The sequence below is a fragment of the Vanellus vanellus genome, assembly GCF_965231255.1.
Source record: "Vanellus vanellus genome assembly, chromosome: 8".
In the NCBI taxonomy this organism is placed as follows: Eukaryota; Metazoa; Chordata; class Aves; order Charadriiformes; family Charadriidae; genus Vanellus; species Vanellus vanellus.
In genome coordinates, this window is record NC_138913.1 from 8,022,275 (window position 1) to 8,043,165 (window position 20,891).

At 37.3% G+C, this 20,891-nt stretch overlaps 1 protein-coding gene across 1 annotated transcript in view; it reads left to right on the forward strand.

Annotated features, from left to right (window-relative positions):
* The window catches only part of NAALADL2 (N-acetylated alpha-linked acidic dipeptidase like 2), a gene marked incomplete at both ends in the record, with an annotated part of 383,945 nt that overhangs the window by 166,702 nt on the left and 196,352 nt on the right, over positions 1–20,891 (forward strand). The window contains one exon of the mRNA XM_082486918.1: positions 5,035–5,154. Coding sequence (XP_082343044.1) covers positions 5,035–5,154 — 120 coding nt within the window. The remainder of the gene's footprint in view (positions 1–5,034; positions 5,155–20,891) is intronic.

Here is a 20,891-nt window from a genome sequence, read left to right on the forward strand (position 1 = left end):
AGGGCATTGATTTGAATGAAAGAAGGGGATGTAGTAAGCCTGAACAGTCACAGAATTGAGGGGTTGATAGTTCTAGAATTACATATGTGCTTTCTGGGGAAATTGTCTTAATTCTGAGGAATAAGCGATCCTAAACATATTGTATACATAGCATTGAATATTTAGGTTTTTTTTAATGCTTGGAGTTTCTTTAGGTCATCCATTTCTGCCACTGTTTTGGTGGGTAGGTCAGAACTGTCAGGAATAAGAGCTTGATGATGCTAGTGAATATTTTCGTAGCTACAGCATCTACGGTCCTGACCTCCCGAAAAGTTTGTGTAAAAGCTGTTCATTAATACGAGTCAACAGGTTGGCATTTGGTAAAATATATTCATAATCTGAGATTACTGAACTGTGCCACTAACAACAGGTAACATGAAGAAGAGAAGATTTTTTACCACAGCCATTCTATGTGCTAGTTTTGGTTTGGGTGTAACTTTACACCTTTCAAATAAGATTTCTCTGAGATTGCTCAGTACTGACCTTAATGTATTCTCTTAAGAAATAATAGTAAAACGGTTTGCTTAGGTATGATGCTTTTCTACCGTAAGATTCCCGGCCATGGTAGCTAGAGCAGATGAATTGAAGAGCCACCTTCTTATCTGCGTTTTGGTGGTTGTGAGAAACATCCCTTCCTGGCTGTACTGGCTTTGAGGTTTTTTTTCTGTGGGTTTTTCTCTTAATCCTTTTCCTGTCTTGTGCGTCCCTGGCAAATCAGCCACAATCGGCCGCTTAGCCAGTGTATTGGATGCAGATGCATAATGCTGTTTTTAAATTTGTTTCCTCATACAAGTTGACTGAACGATAACAATGCGATATGACAAACAGATTTCCATTATTATGTTTGACCTATTTAACTTACCCTTTTTTCTTTTTTTTTTTTTTTTTTTAAATTGCATCAGTATTCGCAAAGAAAGGATTTAAAATAGTATCCGGCATCTTCAAGACCCCAGCTGCTACCTACTTCATACAGTTATTCATAGTTTTCTTTTCCAAGACCTGTCTTAGGCTTTTTCATCGATGACTGGATGAAGTACGCTGTTTTATTCTCTTTCATTTTGGAGATAAGTAGAAGAAATTGGGAAAAGATCCTTGACTGTCTTGATTGTGGCATTTTCAGAGTGCTTGTTTTTTCTGGTTTGGGGGGATTTTATCATAGTTTTTAAGATAGAATGTTTACAACTCATTGAGCATCATCCTGGGACTTAGAAACTAATAAGAAGTCTAACATAAAATAATTACTTTTTCTAAAAATGTTTGGTTTATTACCTACCCCTACTTCATTTCATGCATGGGGGAATACTACTGAACTCCATGTTGCACATTGCAATTTGTTTCTAAATAGTCATATCTGTCAAACAGCATAGCATGAAACAATTGAAAGAGTAAGTACCTAATTCAAATGGATAAAACAACTCGTTCTTTAGCAGTTTCCCAGTTCTAAAAGGATTTAAGGAGTTCTCCTTTGGTTTTGAACAGGATTATCCTACCAAAGGAAAGTCGTTTATCACATATGGGTAGTTGGGGGTGGGGTATTTTGCTTTTTTAAAATCTGGAATGTGTAAAATGAGGATTATGTCATGTAAACATTTCTGAAAATGAAAAGAAAATTTAATCTTTATTCATTTTTGGAGGTGTTAGGAAAGTTGTGACTAAAACAGGACTCATACAACAAATGGATTGTTAATTTCTCAGTGGGTTGTTGAGAGGGTAGCACTTCTTGCATTCCATAGGATTCTTTAATGTTATTTTAAAGGTGTATTCTTTCAATATTTTATTTTATCCTAGAAGTAAAGGGTCCAATTAGTTGAGCCCCAGTGTATTAAATAAAATAGAACTGACTACTCTAAGCTAACGTATGTTGTTAAGTAGTACAAAATAATTTGCTTTTTATTGCACATTTTACTGATGTATTCAAATGTAGAAGAAGGGAAGAAGTAGGAATCATTTTAAAAACTATTTTTATAATTTAATGCTTACCTCTTAGTTTCTGGACTGTACTGCCAAAACATTATGACTTTGTTCTAAATTCTTCTGGTGGGTTATTGGCTTTGTTTGGGAGGGGAGGAGCCATGTGTAGTTTTGGTCAAGAGAAGATTTTTTTCCATTCTTTTATCATTTTAGCTAAAGATAGATCTGAGATTAGCTGTGCAAACCTCCAGCTGCTAGGCTATATGTGATGTTACCAGGATGCGATAACTTACTTCGGTAGACATTTTTTTGCCCACGGTTCCCAAAAAGGTAAAATTAAGGGTCAAAGATTTGTGATGGGAAGAGAACTACTTCGAAGAACCAGTGAAATAGAAGTATGCGATTGCCCATAAAGTTGGGCAGTAACCAGAGGCTTAGGTCATGCTTATTTTCAGGCAAGTGCAGCAGACAGACTTCTAATATATTGAGCTTTGACATATCCTTCATGTGGAAGACCTGTAATGAAAGCACATGTAACTCTTTGTTGTATTATACCCAGCTGCTTTCTCATTATGTAATGACTTCTTACATGTACTCTCAATGTATGAATGTATTTAATAGCTTTGGCATTGGGACTTACTTTTAACATTTGGAGCAAAGAACATGGTTTGCAGAGTGTTTGGGGCAGCAGGCAGTCAAGTTCTGGTTCTCACGTAATTAAAAAATGAGCTGTGCTTTTGTAGGGCCTTTTATTCAGCTCATTGTTGCGCTGGTATGTTGCCTGGGAAAGACCGGCGAGTAGCTCTTGAAGATGCAGTTTGCATCCATAAATTAACTAAGAACATCCAAGGGCAGTTGCTAAATGCATTAATAATTGTGCAAACATGTAGTTTTGTTGTTTACAGAGCAGTGGATAGCACCCTGGAGGAGCAGCTAGCAAAAACGGTGTGAAGGGAAGCAGCACATGAATGTAGATGGGCAGGGATCTCACTTTCACACAGACGTACGGTAGAGGCAAACGGTTTGATACTTCATTATGGTCTATCTTTGTGTATTGATTTTGCCTCGGGAAAATTTGGTGTGGTTTCTCTCATACGAATGATGAAAGCCCTGATTTTTGGTTTGCTTGAAAGGCATTGGGTCCAAAGGAATTAGATTAGAGATCTCCCCGGAAATCAGCTTCCGTGTAACCTCTCAAGCCATAAGACTTTTGAGACTCTAATAATTATTACACTAAAATGTATCTTATTGACCTGTCTGTAGGTACAAATTAAAATAAAGCTGAGATCTACAGGATGAGGTAAAATTCGCATGAACTTCAAGGAAGTACATTGGTTAATACCCTTTCCTCAATTGAGGTGAACTCTACCACCAGGGGCGTGAGATTGGGTAAAATGTAAAGTAGCTTCCGTTGGTATAAAAACTTCTTCACTTGATTTTTATCATACTTCTCGCATACGATGATTACATAGGAAAAAAATATTGGATTTCAGCCTGTAGTCACCATTTGAATTTTCTTATGAAATAGTTTTCAAATTCTTTAAATATTAAAACCCCCATGTATTTCAGAAGAAACTGTATGAAGTGCAAGATTTTCTGTTTCTATATTTCAGCATTTGGTGTTAAATCTGATGTTTGCCTGTTCCAGAAGTGTTTCATAACTTTGGCTGACCCTTCTAAATGTTTGGTTTAGACAGCACTGGTGACGTGTTACAGACTTAGAAACTTGTTAACTTGAGAATTTAAAAGAATGCGTTTGAGAGGACAGGAACCTTAGAAATTTTTTTATATGATTTCAACTTAAATGTTGAGGTGCAAACTCAGACAAAATATTCAGATACAGCTGTATAAGGATAAACACTTTCCTAAAATACCCATGTTCAGGAATCTAGTAAAATTTCACACGTCCTACATATCCAGAACAACTGTTGCTGGAATTTAAACAGTTTGTGTAGAGATGCCCAGAATCAGAACTGTTGCCTTTGGCAATGAGTCCATACTTGAGTTACCAAAAAATGAACTGAAAGGGAAACTTTTCCATCTTGTATTGCTTCTCTCTAATTTTTAAACACTCGTGTAATATTCTTGTGTCTTGTATTTGTGTTTTATGTGAACACTGTGTAAGGATTTAGAGGGTCCCGAATGTCCTTCATGGTGCCCTGAGAGCTTCATAACATTCTAAAATAATAATGTACAAGACTGATTATCCTCATACTTGGTCTTCAGCAGGATTTATTGCTATGAATGTGTGAGAAAAACGCCCTTGGTCATTCTTAAATTATATATATATAATATATTTTATATATATATATGAAATCCTTGAAAACACATCTAGACGCGTTTTTCCATTGCTGCCAATGCTTGACATTTAATAATAACTTAGACATTTACTATATATTCTTGCAGTGTCCTAACTGAAGAGCTGAAGATCTTCATGCTCTAAACACTTTTAATTTAGTTGGAAATAATTTTAAAATATGTATTCAGAGAAAAGTTTAGATATCAGAGCAGCACAGTCTCTTATCACTATGGTTATCTGAGTACCATGCTTGGATAACTGATGGATTATAAGAAAATACTTCAATAGTTAAGGTAAGGCTGCTCAGGAATCATATGAGACCACATAACAAAACTGTCCATTGATAGAGCATGTATTATCTGTGTACTTTCATAAGTGACCCATATAATCACTCATTTTCTGAAATGCTTTACAAGGCTCTGATTCCTTTTAATAAAAGTGAGTTAGTATGCCTTACATGGTTTTAAACATGTTCCTGTAGCTAACGAGGGCAAATTCCCGTCAGAACCAGCACCACTTCTTATAACCACTGGCAAAAAAACATGGGGGTTTTATCGTGGCTGATGAATTGTGAGTGAAGACTGCAAAGATATAAATCTGTCTGTCAGACTGAGTTCTCAAGCTCTTTGTTATTACAGGTATTCCTGATTAGGACTGGGGGTAGGGTAATTGCAGAACTCTGCTCAGGTGCTTGTACGTATGCAAACCACTTTGTTTCTGCGGGAGGAGTGCCCTCAGTGATGCATGGTGATAGGTATAGTCTGAACTTTGTCTTCTCTTTGCAGGCAGAACTTGTCGATGTACAGTATGGGACCGTGGAAGACTTGATCCGGATTCAAGCCATTACAAACGTGACCAAAAAAATTGCACTTTTGAAGCTAGGACAATCACCTTTGCTCTATAAGGTTAGTCAAACACTTGTTGCACTTTACTTGAATTTTTTATTTGGGTTTTTTTCAGTTTCAAAATACCGAAACAAGGACTGTCCCATTCTATCCCAATAAGTCAGGATTTACTGGCATTTAGATTCTTCCTTAATACTAGGCACTTTGATCTGCGGAGCCTTTTATGTGTTACAGTTATTTATTTTGCTGCATATCTTACAGTGCCCCAGTAGTATGCCATATTTTCTCTGCGTGTACTATAAGCCTTTTGGCAAATAAAGAAATCCCTAAAAGAAATAATAAAGCGGGGGGGAGACATCTGAGGGGAGGAATAGTTGAATCTGTGTCTGCTAAAACTGTACATATAACACCGCACTGAAATCTTTTGTTTCTGCGTAATTGTCTGTAGTAGTTGGCCGCTGGCTGTAATTTGAGCGTGCTGCGAGAGGAGGCAGAGCACGGTGTGTGCTCACCTGGCCTCGGGCTTCTGCGCCTCTTCCCGGTCCCGCTGGGCTGCGTCTAAAGCTCAGCACTTTGGACCTTGCTGCAGATGTGCTGCTGCCAGCACGGAGATTGCGAGGTAGTAACCGATCGTGTATGCCATAGGAGGACTAATGCTATTGATTATGGATTTATGAAATGACGTCCTAACTTGATTTCATCATGACATAATATAGCCTGGCTCTGTGGAGAATTTGCCTTTGTTACTTTCGTTCTTTCTGCCATCGTTACCACCTCAGAGGGAAGAAAGGGACTGAGAGTTGGAAAAGAACATTAACTTCTTGTGGTATTTTCTGCTGTGTGAAATTTGTGAGCAGAATACCCTGAGGTACACAGATAGGCATTTTTCCCCCTGCCATTAATGACCGGTCACTCCTGCAAAATCCCTAAGATTTACCGGTCTATGTGTGGGTTACCACCAGTTCAAAACAAGAACCATGTTTTTCTTCCACTCCCTCCTTCCTTCTTCTTTGGTTGCAATTATGGGTGGGGAGGGATGTACGTGGGGGTTTGTGCGTCCATTCTTTCTCCTCCAACTCCAGCACTGGCAGAGAGCGCAGAGGTGGAGCTCACCAATCCACTTTGTACATTAGACGTAATAGACTCAACATATAAACCACATTTACACTCTAAATGTCAAGTAACTTCCTTCTATTGCAAATATTTTATAAACAAAAATGCTGTTTTGCCTTTCAGAAGATACACTAGCCCAATAAATATTTAAACAATTCATTCCCAATTCACAAAAGCAATTATAAAAGAACGGTAACTCCAGATCTTATAATTAAGAGAATCCGGATCTGCTCTGTCGGCCATAGAAAGCACAATCGGGACCACAACACAGGTTCAGAAAATAACCACTTAATATTTTTTTTCTGTGGGAATAATATTTGTCTCAATAAAAACGCCATTTTCAACTGAGTAGCTTTAGCTGTTTATTTGAATTATTTAGATGCAATCTAATTACACCCGTGAAAGGTCAGTTATCATTGTTGGAACTTGGCTGTTGTGCATCATTTCCACCGATAGATCTGAGGCTGCATTTTGCCACTAACTGTCAAAAACAATGAAATAGCAATTGGGGCTCATAAAGCAGGAATTTGATAAAGATGCAAAGTTTGCTGTAATAGCACTGTCTAAAGTGTCTACGAGATGGACTTTTTACCAGTTTAATCTGTGTTCTTGTAAGCACTTACTGTGTCTAAATTAGCGAGTAGTGCAGCCTGAAGGAGTAGGGAAAAACCATCAGTGCTGAGAACGGGGCACATCTCAGGAACTTTTATTTTGGGTTGGCTGTCGTCTGGTCCCAAGAAGTGAATGCTAATTGGTGGCTGAGGTGTAATAGCCACACTTCTGGTGCTCAGCTGCTATTCCAAAAAAAACCATTTTGCACATAAAGAGTCTGTTACAGAATATGAGCCAAAGTGTGGTATGATCGGGAGATCAACTCCAAATGCATGCTCGGGGTCTGAGCTAAAAATACAACTCCCCAAAGCCACTTTTTGTGTTCTGCTCGTGCAGGTAGGAAGCTTGCCCTTTATTTGTTATTTCTTCTTTTTGAGGTTGTAAACTGTCTTTTTTCAGAATATAAATTGTGTCTATTTGGCTGTGAAATAATTGCAAGGTATTAAAAGTGTGAGAAAATATGTAGGAAGGTATCAGAATTATCGATTCCTCTTTCATAAAGAATATTTGAAGTGCAAGAAAGATTGCCTTGAACAGCAAGTCCTGCTGGTTTAAATGGGCCCAGTATCTCACTATTGAATCCCCTTTTTGTATCTTTGTTCCCCTTAATGTTTATGTTTCTGTACTTACTGAGTCTCACATTTCTGTTGCAGCAGATACTTCCCTCTGCCTATATTTTCCTTATCTCTGTCTTCCACGTGCTTGGTTTTACATCACATTAAAACAGAACGCTAGCTCATAACAGAGCTGTCGCTATACATATAGACACACACACACACTGATTTTCTTTCTAATTTCTGTATTTAACTTGTATTTTTCACATTTTAATGTTCTTTAATTTCTCCATTATTATTACTTTATATTATACGATTATCTCACTCTGGATTTGGGTCGAAACCCAAAGATCCTGCATTGAGGTTTCATCTTCATAACAGAGTTTCTAATCGTGTCTCTGTTTTTCAGCTTTGCATTTTCCCTTGCGTGGGTATGATTTTTGCCTCTCTCTCTTTTACTGCCATTATCAACTGCTGTTTTTCATGTGGTTTTCCTATTTTCCCCTTTTGTGTTTTTAATTTGCCTTTTTTGTTTTAATCTCAACTGTTCTTTCTCTCCATATTGAGTCCATTGGAAAAAGCCTGAAAGAAATAATAAACTGCTGCTGACAGAAAACTCACCATGAAAACTGAACAACATTTCTTTAGTCTTTACATCACATTAACAGAAAGAAGTATGTGCTGGTAGAAAACAGCTTGATGTACAAGGGGATAATTTATAGAAATAAGCCCAAGTGACGGAAATTTGACTATTTGGAAAAATAATTGTAATACAGACAGTATTTTTGCTTGAGAGGTTTAGTTTGGTGGTGTTTTATGGAGATTGGGTAGAGTACAAAATTTGGGGGAGAATCAAGATTGAAAATAAATTGGAGCTTCTACTTTCAGTCTTTCAAACTGGGCCCATCTGATATCTTCAGACGCACTGAAAACAACAGACAGAGTTCAGAGCTTGGACTAACTTGGAATTGGAAAATACAGGGAATTTGGAGTATGCAGGAAACCCTGAAGTTAATGTGCTGTTAGAATACGCAGGTGAATCCTTAATGTGATTAATTCTGATTAAATTTTGTAAGGTTCATAATTTAAGCTGCTTTGTGAGACCAAGATTTGTAGAAATCTGACCTTGAATTATTTTTGTAATTGACTATGATTTTCAGATTTTCTTGGTAATATTGTATTTCCGTTCCACTGAAACAGAACATAGTATGTGATCCGGGCAAGAGGGGCAGCAGCTATGGCAGTGGGCACGTTTCCTAGAGTCTCGGCAGAGCCATACGGACACATCTCGATCCATCCCTTAAGCTGGACCTTTTCAAGTAATGAATATGTTTCTACAGCCATGTGATAAGTTACACATATAAAAAGAAAGAAGACGGACCCTACCTTTATAGCACAGTCAAGTATCAAAAAGAGCATTGACTCTAGGGGGAAAAAAAAGGCAAGTAGAGCTTACATTGCTGCGATAAAAAGAAGAGATAAGAAAGGGATATGTATTAACGTATATATAAATCATAGTGGAGTGGAGATTTAGAAAGGGGTTTTACCATTGAACTAGCACTATTAAGATCAGTAAGGGAGCAAGAATCCGTAGCCTATTATAAAACTAATATTAAAAGTGGGAGAAAAGAATGGTAGAAATGCTTCGAGGGCTGGAGCAAGTTACATTATGGCAAAGGCAGAGTAATTTTCAAATACAACTGAAAGGTTTAGGAATTTAATACTCCTGGCACCTGGAGTGACAATTTTCTATCCCGACACAACTAAGCCAGTGGACTGAGGAGTGAAGCATACAGGGAGTAGGCATCGGATGCATTAACTTGGCATAGCCACGGTGCAGTAATCTCTGTCTCTTTACCCAGAATAATTCACAGTCCTGAATAACTGACAGAAGGAAAAAAATTAAACTACTATGGCTACTCCTAAAGGGACCTTGTGACTAGTTTGAGAGACTTCTAAGAGCTGGATTGTTTCTGAATAAAGAGGGGACTGGATTAAGGAAGAAGAAAAACTTTCTTGAGGAAAAAGCTGAAACGAGGCAAATGTAGAACAGAAGTTAAGCAGAACTTCTGGAATAAACTACCATAAAAAAGGTAGAACACTTGCTTCCTCACGCCTTCAGATTGATAGTGACTGCCTTCTGGTGTTGTGGCTACAGGGAAAATTTGTGTTTCGGTGGAACTCAGGTCATTGGGATCAGATCACTGGTGAACTTCAGTAGCCAGGAGGTCACACCAGATTCACTAATGTCCTTGAATCAGGACGATACATAAATGTGGGGAAAGATGATGAAATTTATTACTAGTGACTAAGGAAATCACTTCTGTGATGTAGAACACCTTCGTGAGAAAGAGCAACTTGAGTTGTCTGCTGGGTTTGTAGGCAAGTAACACATTCCAATAGTATAAAATGTGTGGTGACAAAAACATTGATGAAACTGCCTTGCTAGCACTCAGCTCCTCTGCCCTAAAACACATTTGAGTATACGTCACCACTGTGAGTGCATGGAAGAAGCCAGAGGAGCTTTTTTTCAGGGAGAATTACACAGTAGTTTCAATATCCAGCCTCTGGAAACACTATCAGAGATTCATTTTTTGAAAAATGTTGTGAGTCTTGATCATGATTTAGTCTTTTGGGGTTGGGATTCAAGACAAAGCCATAATTTCTGTCCTAAATTAACTTTTAATAGAGTAACAAAAGCCCTGAAGGCCAAACCGCTTCGTCTTTTAAACGTTCACATATTAACATTTTTTCCACATCCATTAAATGAAGATGTTGTTCTAATGTGTAAATATCTAAATTTATTTTAATAATTTACTGTCATCATAAATATTCATAAAATTGCTTTTTAACTGTCATAAAGTTTAGAAATGTGGATGCCTGCATGTTTATGCAGAGGCTATTGGCAGGCACTTACGGATAAGGATTTACTAAATGGAAAATATTAAAGATTCCCAGAATAAAGGCAATTTGCAAAAGGATTCTATTTAATAACTGTGTTAGTTTTAAATAAGTTTACTTTGAAAAAAGTCATTTCACTTTTCTGCTGCCGACGTTGTTTATTTCTTTCCCTTTGGTACTTTTTATGGCTAGCACATATAATTGAGAAGATTGCATTTTAAATCTCCAGTAACAAGGACGCTCTCTCTCTCTCTCTCTCTCTCTCTCTTTCCCTTTCCCTCCCTCCCTATATATACACATTATATGTGTGTGTATATGAATTTATATATACAGTGTGCTATATATATAAAAACTATATTGAACAAAATGGTTTTTAGGGAAATTCAACACCTTATATATGTTTCATTATTAAGGACACTGTGTTTTAGGTTTTTTTTTTTGTAGGATGGAATTTTTTGCCAAGGTGCCTAAAGTCTTTGTATACCCATTTCCCATGTAAGTACTATGGAATTTTTAATGATATTATATCCCCTTCCTAAGCCCTTTTTGAAAATTTGAGCCATAGGTATAGGTAGTGTGGATAAAAGTTACAGAAGCATATAAAACTAGACCTGGAGATCTGGATCTGAAGGGATCACCTTGTAACACCCCCTTGAATAGCATCCTGTTTCTCAGGTTTTCTCCTATTTATCAGCCTTTTAAAATCTCATCTCGATTCCCAAAAGCCTGAGAGTTTCTCTTGAATAATCCAAGGTGAGTTCAGATTGATTGATAGCAAACTGCATCAACAAGTCTGATTGTTATTTAGCCAAATTATATTCCTACAAAATATGTTCGTTCTTACTCTGTCTTCAAGGAACTACGAGTTGCTTTGTGGTCCTTTTTCCTTAGCCTTTGCCTCTTCTGAGTTTATAGGAGATTCCCTCCTTCAAGTCAGTTGCTTTTATTGCTATTCTTTATCCTTTTTTTTTCCCCCCCAAAGATTAAATTTAGTGTACTTGCATTCTTAACCTTCTCCCTCCTCAGCTTCTTTAATCTGTTGGATACAGTACAATCTGAAGAAGACTCCCTTTTAATTTCTTTCTCTACTTTCTATGTAAAAAAAAATTCTTTACCATGGCCTTCAAAAAAATTACTGGACAATATTCTATACCAAAAAGCTGTTTCTGTAATTGAGTTTTCACCGCCATCGATCCTGTGTTTTGAATGATTCTTTTAGCACCTATTTACCTCTTCCTGATTTCATGATTCTTGGAATGATACACGAGCTATTTTGCTCTTTAGTGATCACTGAGAAAATTTACATTTGTTTGGAAGAGAGACCGTGGGTCTTCCTTCACCTGAAAGTGTATCAAATTTAAGAGATTAGTAGACATAATCCTCAGTTATACTCCTCCTGCTTTGACTGATAACAATGCTTTCTTGTCCCTTTGAACAGGAGGAACAAGCCCTAGTAGCTAATTAGAGAAGCCTGGAGACACCCTGTATCCCATAAATCTTTTCTGTGTTGGGGTGACTAAGAAATCTACCCCCGGCCCATTGAGTACACATTCCTGAGTTAAAACAAGTCTCTCTGCACAGTTTTGTCACTTAATGCTTCATCCTGAAGTCATATTTTAAATTTTTATTGGTACACTTAGGTTAAAACATAGCTTAAAACAAATGGAATTACCAATTGTGATACATTTTTTTTTTGCCTCTGTGTGAGGTACTATGGGAAAGAAAATTAAGAAATGATACTGACTTCAGAAATCTATAGTTGATAATAAAAAAAAAAAAGTCAAAAGAGTGGTTTTGTATTGCTGATTGGGACCAGATCGTGCTAAGCTCTATTGTTCAGTTCCTGGAAAGCTGTTAGTACCCAGAATAATTTAAATGGAGCTTGTCAGTTTACCTGGTACTTAATCCGGCATTTGAAGGATGATGTACTGTGTCCTGTACCACCTAAAAGGGAAATAATGCCAGTGCACTTATAAATCCAATCCGTATCTGTCCAGGTGAATATGAAATAGTTGAAAAAAATTTGCTCTCTTATCCCTTTAGTCAAGTGCGCTGCAGCAAATAAAAGTAGAGTGAGAATTTCTTCTTTATCCGGTATAAAAAGCAATTTGTTCTTATAAGCAGTAAGAAGACTATGGAAGGGGTAGGGTAGGAGAAAAACAATTGATGGCTGGAAGGAAGCATAATTATAGCACAACTTGTCAATATTCTCAAGTAATTAAAATTTTCGTTGCATCAGTAAAAGGACTTTTGGTTATTACTCATTTCTTTCTCGATTACAAAACCCTGGATTTGTTTAAATGGAAGGAGAAATGTGCTATTAGCAGAGTAAACGAGGGGACATGTAAGTTAATGAGCAAAAGTAGATATCGATTGTTCTGCATTTCTGATGCCACAGAATTTTCCCTGAATGTTTTGAGAAGTCACTGCTGCTTTGCAGACATATTCCCAGTTGTAGTTCCTATTCTCTCCTCCTCTTCTGGATTGATACAGAAGTTCCTGCAGTCCCTCCGCTGAATCAAACACCGATTTCGTAGCTGTCTGACTGGGTACATGGTCCTCTTATCTTCAGTAACACTGAACACTTAATTTTCTCTTGGGAAACTAATTCTAAATATTCATATACTCAATTGGGTGTTTAATTGCACATTTACTACATGTATTAAATGCATCCTTTGAAAAATTATTCTGGCTCCCATTATGAATCCCTGTTTCCCGAGGGAAAGGGCTGACCATTTTATAGCAGGTCTCTTCCTTCTAGTACAATAGGCTTAAATTGAGTGAGACTTGAGTGGCTTCCATTCAAAAATGGAGTATGGCTGACTCATAAAAATTTCCTTCTGGGGTCTTCTGAAGCTCTTGTCAGATTTTAGCGGTGTGAAGCCCAAGCATATTTTTCTATTTTATCAAGCCCTTAAAAAGTGAGTGGTGAATGCAGTCGTCCAATTTACTGTCTGAGTGCCGTGTCCTGACAAATGGTGCAAAGTCAAGGGAAGCGGCTTTGCTGTGAGGCAGTTGTTCTGAAGCAGAGCTCAGCAAAGAAACCCATTGCCTCAGTTTGTACCTGACAGCCCTAAATCCACACAGCTGATCAGCTACTCCTGTGCAGGGCAATAGGAAAGACTTACGCGCTTTGTCTTTCCGTCATAAAATCTAAAGCTTTTGAATTTGCTCTTTCAGTAGATGCGCTAGCCATACTTCTGCAAGTGGAACTGGCACTTTTTCTGCTGCTTATATAGGGAATTATAGGCATTTTTGGTTACCCAAGCTGCTAATTGATCTGGCCCTTTAGATTAGTTGAACTTGGTCTTCACAAAAGAGCCATTGACAGACAAATTATCTGGACCTTTTTTTCATTTTGGGTTTCCAGCACATACTGTTTGGTTTCAACAACAATTTCAACAGCTGAGAAAGTGAAAAAGAAAATGGAAGATACAGCAGCTTTGAGTAGAGATGAGGGGTGAATATATGAAATCTCATCCTGCCGGAACAGATCTCTGCCTTCTGGCTCTTTGAAGGTGTCAGCCTCTGGACTGGGAGAAGCAATGCAACCCATACCTGTACTTTACGTGCTGGTTATTTTATATTTTCTCGAATAATGACCAGAGGAAAAGGTCTTCTTTCTTCAGGCAACAAGTGTTTTTATAAGAACTCCCCTCATTCTATAGTGGGATTGAATTTTATGACATGTTCTGTAGCAGTTACCGCTTTATTATTTTATTAAAAATAATTTATGACGACTCTCTGGCCTTTTTATGCTCTTAGGTCTTTTTTTTCTTGTTTCACAGTAATTAATTCTTAACAATCGGTTTATTTACATGTCTGTGAACTGATCTGAAAGATACCAAAAGTCATTATTGTTGAACAAAGTGTTTATGTTAAACTTTGTTTAAGAGACTACAGAAGTAAATAGTTATGTTCCTAGAATCAACATTTTATTTGATAAAACCAGAATGTCACAGATTACTCAGCTGAAGAATGATTTTTGTGCCTTGTGGCTCTTTTTCTTATCTATCCTTTAAAATGTAGCTAAGTTAACACGGTTCAGAAAAAAAATGATTCAGTAACCCAGTGGGTTCTCTGAATAGAAATAGCTTTGAAGCTGGTCCTACAGTTCAGGAATTACAGTTGGATCCAGACCTTGGTTTGATTTGCATTTGTTCTGCATGGCTTTAGAGACTCATCTGTAAGAACTGGTTCACAAAATCAGCACTTGTGATTTATGTATGAAAATCTGAATTCGGCCATTCAAATAGACCTGTAGTTTCATTGTATCAGAACTTTGAGTAGAGACATGGTCTTGCTGAATGTTGGTAGCCAACCTTTTCACTGGTATCTGCGGAACTAGGTTTTTATACTTTACATTCTGTAGTCTATGGAAGTTTTTTATTCTTTTCCCTAGGGTTATTTGATGCACTCTTTCCAGATCTTCTGTAGCTGGATTTTGTGGGACATTGCTGGATAAAATAGATAACTTCTTGTCTTGAGAATTTTGGGGGGGTCTTCTCTCTTTTTTTTTGGGGGGGGGGGGGGGGAGTGCGTGTTAGTTTTTAGCATTATGTTTTTTCATTTTCTCTTTCTTTATATGACACTGGAGAAACTGTGGAACACCAAAATCAAAATTTTACTCTTAACCATTTAGGCCTCTTAATGTGTGTGCATGAATTTGAAAAGAGAAACACCAAGTTCATCATTACAAACATAATTGGCACCCTCTTTGCAAGTACAGCAATAGCCGCTTGGAATATCTCATTTTGATTGCCAAAACGCTAAACTAACCTTCTGTGCAGAAGGCAATTCTGCCACAACATATTTTCACTTAACAGGAAAAGATTGTGCATTTCAATATAGCTCAGGCATTTTCAGTTTGTCTTTAGGTCTGCATGAATAATTCACAGACAGCAACAAGTGCAACAAAATTAAACTTATCTTTTCTGTTTTCTCTAGATCTGGCTCTAAGTACATCGCAACTTGCTTCAATTTATATGTTAACCTATCCTACTATTTTATTATGTTTTTAAGTGGGTTTGGGTTTTGTGTTTGGGGTTTTTTTTGGTGTTTTTTTTTTTTTTATGTTTTGTCTTTTGAGCTTCCTGTTTTTCATTGGGAGAGAAAACAAAAGTCGCACGATCACGGTCACTGGAACCTTAAGTTAAAATTGGTGGGGGCTACTTTCCTAAATTGGCTGAGGATGCAATAAAATAACTATTAAAGTTTTTCATTAATCATTCCAAACTTCACATCACTTTTACGCTTGAAATTTCTCTAAAAATCAGATTCTTCATCAGCTTAAAAAAAAAAAAAAAAAACCAAAACAACACAACCAAACAAACCGAAACCCTACGTTGTTGCTGATGATAGCCTTGTAATTGTGAAGAATCACAGTATGTGCATTGGCTGAGATTTGTCAGCACAGCACACAGTTATGTCTAGATACAGGTAATATTTTAGATAGAGGACAGAGTATTTGCATTTTGTGAAGGTTGGAGGAGTACCTGCACTGACAGTCGAACCTGTTATTTATGTTTTTCCACTGTAAGTTATTATGCAGGCATCATAAGAACTCTTACCACTCAGCCTCAGAAGTGACCTTGAGGTGACCTAGAGAGACCACCCTTTCAATAAGAAGGAAGCGTATTTTTCACTTCTAAGTCAATCTTGGCTTTCCCTAGAGTGGGAACTGACTATATTGCCTTTTATATCAGTATTCATTTCTATGTGATGGTTTTATGATATAAAATGTCCATTGGGGAACTCACCTGACAACTCATTTCAGTCAGGCGTCCTACTGTGATCTCAGAGGAAAAAAGATAGCCTTTAATCCACCTAACTACCTGACCATGTCCTGTTCCTCTTTATCATATTATAGAGTATAAGAGAAAAAGGTAAGTCCAAATCTGCTAGTTCAGGTGATTTTTGGATACCAGGTTTAAGAAATCTTTATGATAGATTAGAAATTAATTAGCCGCGTGCATCTGACTGCTGTAGACATTGCTGTCTCTCAGTAACCACATGTGCCGTATTAATTCCAGGTTCTGTTAGCAATGCAGTTGATCGTGTAAATGTGCGATACTGTGTCTGCTGTCTCCAATATCGGATAAATGTTGAGGCTTACGCAGGCTTTATGGGCTCTTGGTGTGCCAGCGAATGCAAGCTGTCTCCGCTGTAAGGTGCGGTACAGGAACCATAAAAATGAGATAGAGGGAAGACATTTGGAATACGTTAGGAGAATTCTGACCTAGCCTCATTTTTCTGCATAAGAATTGCATGTAGCAGCAACCCCATTCAAAACAGTATATATATCTTTCTTGTTTTGAAAGGTCTGAGAAATAGTCGAAGTATTGTATTTACGCAGTGCTTCGCACTTGGCAATGGGCTTGGAAGGGTGATACAGAGTGTGATTAAAAGTACAGAAATTTTCACTGCAGAGTATTTAATTTACATTTTGTTCCTGTTCAATTTAATAAAATTCATCAGAAATTAGCTAATTACAAGAGGTTGAGATCTTAACATTTAAAAATATGCACGTGAGGCTGTCATAGCCAGAAATTTATTTTGTGTGCAACATTGTATATACAATATAATTTGTTTCCAAGTGCCTGTAGTGTTTTGTTTTCATCTGCACATTTTTAGATGTACTTTTTTCTGGAAAACTTGTACCCTTTGCAAGTGTAAAGTGGGTCTCACAAATATACTTTGTATATTTAAATCAGATTTTTATTAAAATGGTAATTTATTGATTAGTATTGTTTGCAAGTAGACCTGACCTGGATGAATTTTGATGTGAGTGCTGTACAGATTTATTGAATGTTGCAAGGACTATTGTTCCCACTCGAAGTGCCTTATTGTCTTTGAAAATGAAATCATTTCAAGGCATACGCATTCAGAAAATAAGGATTACTTCTGAGCTACTAAAAGTGCGGAATTATTCAACGCTTGGTGATAGCAGTGGTAACAGGGGAAGAGTAGCTTAAATGTCCTATTTCTCCCTTTTTCTGTTTAGCAAACAAGCAGAGTAAAACTTAGACTACGTTATTTAATTTTGAGGAAACCTATGTTTTAATGCCAAAATTAGTTTCATTGTTACTGTGACAGTTTATTTCTACCTAAAGAGATAAACTTGATACAGTGAGGTTTGTAGCAGTCTTCTTTTACTCCAGAAGAATATAGACACACAGCCTTATCTTTACACACAATAAACCTCCCTTTATTTAATATAAAGAACATATTTAAGTGTGTTTGTTATGGTCTGAGAAACCCATAACCATTTATTGTCATTTAGACAATCATTCTATCGCCCGATGACCCCTCCCCACCCGGGAAAGGGAATCGGGAAAAACAAGGAAATCCGGGAGTTGAAGTATAAATAGATTTAATAGAGTAAGACTAGATAATTAACATTAATAGCACTAAAGGTCCAATGTTGATACCAATACAGAATATATAAAGATTATACTCAGCCCATTCTATCAGTGGGAAGCTGTGCAATCCCAGCAGGGGACAGCAAATGTGGGACACTGCGAGCGCTGCGGCTTCGGGAGGAAGGGAAGGGCTCGGGAGTCCGGCACTGGGGCAAGAAGTTCTCAGGATGGCAGCCGTCAAGGGAGAGAGAGAACTTCGCAGCAAACTTTCTAATTTATAGTGAATGTGACATTGATGGTATGGAATCACCCTGTTGGCAGCTTGGATCAAGTACCAGGTCTCGCTCCTCCTCATCCCCGCACCTGGCGAGCTCGAAAACACTGAGACCTTGAAACCCACACAGCATAGCTGGCTGCAAAGTAAATATTTTCACAAATTCAGACACCAGAGCCTTCTAAAAGTTCAATTTTTCAAGTATTAGAAGAGAAATTAGTCCTGTGTTGCTCGTACTAAGCAACGCTGTCCTGGTTTGTTTGACAGGAACAAGTCCCCTTTAGCAAAGGAAGCCATGTCTGGTGTTTATTCAGGTAAAACTCTCATATGATGATAAGGTCACGGCCATAGCATAGTACTGTTACTGTTGAAATGTTGTTACCATAAACTGTCATGGTGACATGCACAATCGCTCATCCAGAATGATCGTCTGCTTAAGTCTTCTGTCAAGAGGTTCTTATTGACTACAAAAAAGTCTCCATTGTTTACTATGAGAACATAACACAAGAAATGTCCTGTCAGCCTGGTATCCTTACCTGACGTGGCTCATGCTTCAGGGAAGTGTACGAGTTACAAAGCAAGTACGAAGTCATTTTTTTTATTTGGTGTACCTTCTCCAAAACTGGCAGTCATTGGTGGTGTGGTTTCTTGAAGTGGAGAATGTGTCTGGGCTGATTTAATTATCGTGATTATTCCATGAATCCATATATTCCACTTCTGAGCCTGTTTACACTTACCTTTACAATATCTTGTGATGGTAAGTTCCACTGTGTACATACTTAGGATTTCTTGATATAGAATTGCACACTTGGCAAAGCTGGTAGTTAAAACTCTGGTAATGCTTTGCCACTTACTACTACAAAACAAAAATGGATAAAACAACCTACCTGCAAAAAATTCCCACTTCAGTCTACATATGAACAGACCAGAGTCAATGATAAAATTCTGAGGGTACCAGCTGCATGCTAAGCATTAGTCTTTGCTCTTTAAGGATCTTAGGAAGAGAGAAGCTTTTTCTCTTGGCTTCAAGATTAATAGAGAGTGTAATAAGAACTAGCACTTCAGAAATCTGTGCTCCTTAAATAACACCCAAGTAGATTTAAAGCTTTTTTTCTGAAATTGAGCTAGGCGGTGTCTCATGGTCAAGGTGTGTTACGTGATGATTTGGTTTGCCTCTGAAGTTCTTTATAAATGCTAGGGGAAAAAACATCTTTAACATTGCTGTTATTATACCAACAGGAAGAAAAAATCAAAAAACATCACCTCTCAAAAAAAACCCTCATAAAACAAACCAAGCATATTTAAAACCAGATGCGTGTCTTTTCCTTGAAGAGGAAGCAACGCTTTCTTTTGTATCTTCTGGTGTTGACTTAAGTCTTTGGAATAGTACCATGTTAACTTTTCAGTCAATTTGGTTACAGATGGTATGCCTTCATTTTGGAAATCAGTTTACTAATAATTATTTCTGTACAAAGCTATCTATCTTGTATGTTGAAATCCTCATACGTCAGTTTCCTAGCTAAAACCATCTGGGATTTTTATGCTGATGGATAATACATGATTTTTATTATTTTATGAAATTTAGGCGAAGAAGGATTATGTGAAGTGATAATGTCAGTAACACAAGCGTGATAATATATGGCTTTGAATTTTACTACTGTCTCGATAGAATTCTTGTACTTATTAGTAAATTTATGTATTATAAATGAAGTTAAACAACGCAAGCTGCATATAGACCTAGAAAGCATATGGCTGTGGAAATTAATCATTGAATAAATAAGCAATGTACCATGACTTCAGCAATATTGAAGAATAGAAATACATGGAGGAAAGGTCATAGGCAAAACATTTTTTAAGTAAACCCCAAGTATGTTCTCTGAATTCTTCTCTTTTAATGTACTTTATCTGCTGCTTCTGGAGGGAAATACAGCAGAGGTTATCCTATTATTAAAGAGGGGTTTCTATATTGCTCCAAATATCTTCTTATTAACATTGCATCAGCACAGTTCACATCTGCCTTCTGCACAGTTACCTGTGTGCCCCCAGAAAGCTTCATCTCTTCTTCTTGCATCTCTCTCAAAAGTGGGGCTGAGTGAGAGCCTTTGGAGAGAATTAAATCTATTGCAGATTTGTAAATTCAGAAGTGTGAGTATAATTGAGCAAATGGCTTGAGAGGATTTCTCAGAGTTTGTATTGTCACCTGATCTCAAGTGTGTACCTCTGCTGCCTTCTGGTTGCTAGGAGATCGGCGATTCAAAATATCTTTCTTGTGTTTCACAATCAAAACATTTCAAAGCATACAAAAAAGTTGAAATGCCTTTTTTTCTCCTAAAAAATATTGTCCTCCTCCCCCCCAGTTAATGCTGCATGTAACAGAGAAATGAAAATAACTTTATTGACCATTTTGTTGTGGAAGGGACAGCCAAGTAAATAGGTTAATGCAAGAAGACTGAGCATTAGTTAGCATCTGGAAAATCACAGCTATTTTGTTCCCTATCAAAATCGCTCAGGTCTTCAGAAAAAAACACAGCAGTAAGTGTTTTAAAAAATACTGAGACAAAAAAATAGAAGAATTCAGGCTTATTGTTGGAAAGCAGACCTCTTTGCATAAAAGTTCTTTCTCCAGCTGAGGTAAAATAATCTGTTCGTTCTAACAGGTTGTGCTTATCCACTTTTGTAGGAACCAGTAAGAACCTGTTGACTTAGTGCCCTGTTTTACCATGTGTTTTCTGTCACCAACTTGTTGACACAGCCTCTGAAAGAAAGGTTTTACAGAGATGGGAGTACTCAGAAGAAGTTACACAAATGATTGTACTCAAATCCAGAGAAGATTGTAGATGGTAACATCAGTGACTGTGAGCTGAAATTAATATAAATGTTTCTAAGGCAGACTTCAAAGTCTTAAGTTATTTTCTAATAATCAGAGATTATTTTATGAGGTGCAACGAGCTGAGATGTGGTAGAGAAGGTTTTCACTGTCAA